This window comes from Hemiscyllium ocellatum, chromosome 7 (assembly GCF_020745735.1).
Source record: "Hemiscyllium ocellatum isolate sHemOce1 chromosome 7, sHemOce1.pat.X.cur, whole genome shotgun sequence".
Taxonomy (NCBI): Eukaryota; Metazoa; Chordata; class Chondrichthyes; order Orectolobiformes; family Hemiscylliidae; genus Hemiscyllium; species Hemiscyllium ocellatum.
The window spans coordinates 103,225,276-103,231,275 of NC_083407.1; the positions used below are offsets into that span (position 1 = coordinate 103,225,276).

At 45.9% G+C, this 6,000-nt stretch overlaps 1 protein-coding gene across 1 annotated transcript in view; it reads right to left on the reverse strand.

The window, feature by feature from the left end:
• Positions 1-5,759, reverse strand: part of LOC132817660 (uncharacterized) — a 37,456-nt gene extending 31,697 nt beyond the window's left edge. The window contains exons 1-2 of the mRNA XM_060828160.1: positions 5,472-5,759; positions 1,421-1,552 (exon numbers count right to left, since the gene is read on the reverse strand). Coding sequence (XP_060684143.1) covers positions 1,421-1,552; positions 5,472-5,759 — 420 coding nt within the window. The remainder of the gene's footprint in view (positions 1-1,420; positions 1,553-5,471) is intronic.
• Between the last annotated feature and the right edge of the window lie 241 nt (positions 5,760-6,000).

Consider the following 6,000-nt stretch of genomic DNA (forward strand, 5'->3'; position numbering starts at 1 on the left):
CCCTTGCACCATTCCTACTGTTTGGTGCCTACATACAAGTCCCACCAATGTTTCTGATTCTTGACATTTCACTCACTCCCCAAGAAATTCCAAATTATGATTTTCCAAGCCAATATCCTCCCTTAATGGAGATGTTACCTCACCTCCGTTCCCTATTTGTCAGCCTTTCCATAGATTGAATACCCTGGACAGTTCAGTTTCCATCCTTGTCTCCATAATTACAACTATACCTTTACCAGGGATAATGTTTTGCACTGGTTGCATTGTTAGAGACTTGCAATAAGCATACGGATGTGATTATGGACAGCATTAATCTACCTCGAGACTTGACAAACTGAACTGGCTATAACACTGGAGGAGGAATTCATGGAATATATATCTGATTTGTTTTAGACTCCTATATTGACAAACCAACCACAAACCAGATGATACTAGACTGTTTATTGTTCAATGAGAATGCATTCATTAACAATGTTGTTTTGTAGAGTATGTCCAGGATAAAATGATCGACTTGCAAACGAAGATGGAGAGTGAAGACGTTGACTCTGAAACAAGGGTCCTGAAGTGTAAGTAAAATGGAACTACAAAAGGTATACGCACCATGGTGGCAATGATGCACTGGGGAACCTCACTAAAAGAGTTGAATGTGGATCGGCCATGGTTAATATTGATGGATTACACATGTGAATTACAGCAATGATAAACTCGTGAATCAGCCCAAATAAAAAACTAGTAATACGGTGAAACAAGGCATCACAAAAAAATTAAGAGGAGGCTTTCAACAGAAAGAGGACACATTAAAGAACAGCAGAAAAATCAGCAAGCCTGATGACTAGGAGCAGTTTAGAATTCAGCAAAATAGCACAAGAGTGGATCAATAGGGAGAAAATAAAGTTTCACAGTGAACTTGCAGGGAACATAGAAATCTCACAGAAACAGATTAGGGGAGTCCCTTTGTCTACACCATGTATCCTGACAGGCTAAATACTCAAAGAATCATCCATCTAGCCCACTCTTTCACAGTCTAGCAGAGCACTTGGTGCTTCAGTCTGCACAGCCCACACATGACACTGTTACACAATGTATACATCAAAGACTGCACAGAGCACATCTCAAACCCTCCTTCCCATCTCATGTGCTGCTCCAAATATTAGCAAAAATCCTGGTCTTTCAATCCCCTCCTGTAACTATACTTGAGAATTAAACTGCTAATTAATGATCTGAGGCAGTGACCCAAGGCACCCTGGTTCAATTAAACAATAATAAAACACAGAAATAACACTAAGGGGGTTATTAATAAACTGCTTAGTACTGCACATTTGCGAAATCACTATAAACATGCCCAGCCCATTTAGTGACCCTTCCTATTGGTTACTCATGTCACTGTTGTCTTATTGAAGTTTGGGCAGTTAATAATTACCTGAGCTGCTGAAGATGGTGCAGAGCTCTCTGCTGCAACTCTTTGGTTTTTGTCCTCCTGTGGATTTACAAATGCTGCTGCAGATGGTCTCAATGTGTCCACATTCACACTTGGTCGTCTTGAAAAATATCCCTGATTTGATAAATAAAGAAGAGGAGATTTGTTTACTTATACAGTAATGGGATGTGTAATAACTGCACAGAGGCTGGTATCCCGTCACCCAGTCACCCTTTATGTACTTGTGCACAGTACACAGACTGTGGCCAGTCAGCTCGGAGTCAGTCCCCAGAACTGAGGAGACTCCAACCTCCTCTTTACACTGAGCAGCCAAAGCTTTCCTGATTGGGATTGTTAACCTGGGCCAATCAACGAGATCAACCTGGCTCCAATCACTACATCCCTCCCCCACTAAGTCCCCGGAATGTAGGCCTTGATTTTCGCTTGTAGCTTTTCCTGTAAAGTTTACACCCAGGTCAGGTTCCTCTGGCTCAGACTCTGACACGGGCAGCGTATACCTGACCGTAACCCTCCTCTTGCATCTGGAGTGTCTTGGGGGAGTTTCTGCCTCTTCTTCCAGTGGTAACAGTATTGAGGCTGTCTCCGTCTCAGACTCTGAGGTTTCTTCCACAGTACACGGAGGGAGAGATCCTACTGTTTCCATTCGGCCTTCTGCCAGCTCTGAGGGACCAGGCATGTTTTACTCCTGACCCGTTTGTGAGGTAACAGCTTTCAGGTGATCCACGTGTTTGCTCAGGGCTGTATCACTGATCTGAACTTGGTAAATCATGGGACCTGACCTCGCATCAACCTCGCCTCGTACCAATTCAGGGCCATTTCATGGCTCTGACACCAAACCTCGTCCCCTGAGTTAAACTGTTTCTCTCGCTTAAGGGCAGCATGTGGCTGGTATTGTCATTCCAGCTGCCATTTTACCTTCACCCTAAGGTCTGTGAATATCAGGGTTAACCCATTGTGGAGTCTTCTCCCTATCAACAACTCTGCTGGAGTTATCCCTGTTGTTGTGTGGAGTGGTCCTATAATTGAACAGGAACTGGAATAGTTTGGTGTCAATGGAGGCTGATGGCTGCTTCTTTAAGCTTCCCTTCAATGTTTGGACTGCTCTTTCTGTAGACTGTTGGACAATGGATCATATTGAGCTGTCCTCATGTGCCAAATGCTGTCTGACGTTCAGAAATATTTGAATTCCCTGCTGGTAAATGACGTCCCATTATCTGTGACCAATACTTCTGGGAGTCCGTGCATCGTGAGCGATGCTCGCAGTCTCTCAATCGTCATCCCGAGTTAGCCGAACGAACTGTCTGCATGTCCAACCACTTTGGATGGGCATCCACAATGATCAGGAACATTGAGCTCATGAAAGGACCTGCACAGTCACCATCAACTGAGTCCAGGGTTTACCTGGCCATTCTCACGAATATGGGGACGCTGCTGGTGGCACCTTTTATCCTTGTTGGCAATTTGGGCACTGCCCCAACCAACACTGCTATGTAGGCATCCAACCCAGTCCACCAGACATAGCTTCTTGCGAGAATCTTCATCTTGGAAACCCCTGGATGACCCTGGTGGAGTCATCCTCACTCGAGACATTCACACTTGCTCCCCACTGTCATATGCCATTCTCTACAGTGATCTGGTCTCTCCGTGTCCAGAAAGGTTTCAATCCAGGTTGCAATGGCCCTTCTGTTTTCCCCGTTACCACCACCATTTTAGTTTCACTAGGGCAGGATCATTTTGTGTCCACAGTCAGATATTGTCAGCAGTGACTGGAAGGGTGACCAGGAGATTTAAAGCCAAAATGGATTTTTCCAGGGGATAAACTGCCGGTGGAGTATCGGCCAGTGGGAGGTGGCTTAAGGAATCCACATTAGCCACTTTGCTTCCTGAATGGTGCTCTACCTTATACTTGTATGCGCTGAGAATAAGGGCCCAATGCTGAATTCTACCAAAAACTACAAGCAGCATCATGTTGTCCACCTTCAGTAGCCCAAGCAGGGGTTTATGATCTGTGACTATGATCAATTCTTATCCATAAAGGTACTGGTGGAACTTTTCTCACTGTGGGGTGGCGCAGTGGTTAGCATTACTGCTTCACAACACCAGGGTCCCAGGTTTGATTCCAGCTTTGGGCAACTGTCTGTGTGGAGTTTGCACATTCTCCCCTTGTTGCATGGGTTTCCTCTGGGTGCTCCAGTTTCCTCCCAAGTCCAAAAAAGTGCAGGCCAGGGGAATTGGCCATGCTAAATTGCCCATAGTGTTAAGTGCATCAGTCAGAGGAAAGTGGGTTACTCTTCAGAGGGTCGATGTTGACTTGTTGGGTGGAAGGGCCTGTTTCCACACTGTACAGACTCTAATCTAATCAAAGGTGACCACCAAGCCTTCCTTTTCTCTCTGGTCATATTTGCGTTTGGCCTTCCTTCTCTATCTGGGCATGTGTAGGTTCAGCATCAGCCAAAGTCTGGCATACACTATCGGGCATTCCTCCCCATTGCGCCACTGATGAGCCAGCACCATCCTGATACTGTACAGGGGTGCATCGCAAGACAGCATTATCTCTTGCTTCGGATCGTAGTGGGCCAACTCCTTAGATGACAATAGCTGCATTTTCACTTCCCTAAAGGCTACTTCTTGGCTCCCTGACCATTTCCAAGGCTGACCCTTTTACAAGAGCAGGTGTAAGGGTGCCACCATGGAGGCTGGGTCATGTAGGAATTTTCCATAATAATTCACCAATCCAAGGAAAGACCTCAGCTCTGGGATAGACATGGGAGCTGGGGCTCCTTTGATAGACCTCACTTTCTCTTCCAATGTGTGTAACCCAGATTTGTCACTGTCTCTCCCAGGTAGGTCACTTGTGGTGCCTGGAACACACATGTTTTCCCTTCTTAGGTGTGTGCCCACCTGGAAGAAATGTTTAAGCACCGTGTCCAAGATCTCCACATGCTCTTTATGGGTCTTCCCTGTTATTAGTACATCATCCCGATAAATGGCAACCTGGAGTAATCCTTGGTCCGCTGGAAAAGGGTACAGGCTGATGATCCCCCAAAAGGCAGTCTTGTATATTGGTATAAACCCTGATGGCTATTAATTGTAGTGTACTTCTGGGACTCCTCGCAATAGCAGGGAGGCGTGGTTCATGTCCGGCTTCATAACAGGCAGCCCCTCTGACAACTTTACGTACAATTCCTCTATGTGAGGGATAGAGTATTTATTTATCCAGCTGTGAAATGCCATTTACTTAAAATCCCTACAAAAGGCGAACTGAGCAGTCAGGCTTCACAATCAGTGCTGCCCATTCTGCAAACTGCACTGGGGTGATAATTCCTTCGCTCTTCAGCCCCTTGTATTTTGTCTGTTCTTTTGCCTGCAAGGCAATTGGCACCAGGTGGGCCTTGCAAAATCTCAGAATTGCTTCCTGGTCAACATGTAAGGTTGCTTTAGACCCTTCGATAGTCCCAAGCCCTTCCTGAAATACTCATGGACATTTCACTAGGACTTCTATGAGGCAGCCATTTTCTAATCGAAAAGTGTTGAGCCAATCCAGGTGAATCTTTCTCAACCAATTCTGCCCCAATAGGCCTGGGCCTAAACCTTTTACTACCATCAGTATTAATTCTTCTCACAGGCAACCAGAACCAAAGTCAAACCCTTAATCCGCAACATTTGCTCAGTGTTTGTTCTCAGTCTGGCTGAGGTATTGCACAAGCTTAAGGACTGGAGTCCTCAGCAAATCTCATTAAAGACCACTTCTGCAACCACAGATAGAGCTGCAGAGGTATTGACCTCCCACACATGGGAACTGAGTGACCATTTAATCAAACACTAACTTTAATCCATTCTGACTTGGACATCATTCAGTGATTTACTTGTTCCAACCAACATGTACGGGGACTTTCCTGGGCAGGTGCTCTCCTGAATACCAGCCTACTCAAGTCAGGCCTTGTAGGACTCCTTTGCTATCTCGAGTCTGCGTTCAGGCAGCACCTACAATGGCCTCCTGACCCAGATCCTGAAGAACATTTTAGCCACTTGCCTGAGGCTTGGTTTTGTTGTGGGGTTTTGCTGTGGGCTGCCCAGGGTTCCTCTGCTCAGGATATACCCTGAGTGAGGCTCTGCGATTGTGTACACTCAAGTGATGTTTCCCAAGCTCAGTTGGACAGGTGAGGGTGTCCACTTCCACTGGGATGCCCTGCAGCCCCTGTGCTCCACTTACTGCATTTTCTAATGACAATGCCAGCTGCAGTGTCTGATTGAAGTCCAGTTGGGCTTCAGCTAATAGGAACTTCTCATTAATCCCACATCCCAAACAGTCTCTTAGCATTTCATCCAGAGTTAACCCAAATTCACATGCCTCTGCCAGTCATCTCAACCTCGTTAAAAATCCTGATACGGATTCCCTTAGTTCTCTAACAGTCGAGTAACACCGACAGCATCTCAAACTTTGAGGTGGTTTGGGATCATAATATTCCTGAATTAACTCTGTCAATTCTTGGAAGATTTTAGTGTCTGCTGCCTCTGGGAAAGTTAAGCCCTATACGACTGAAAATGCTGCAGGTCCGCAA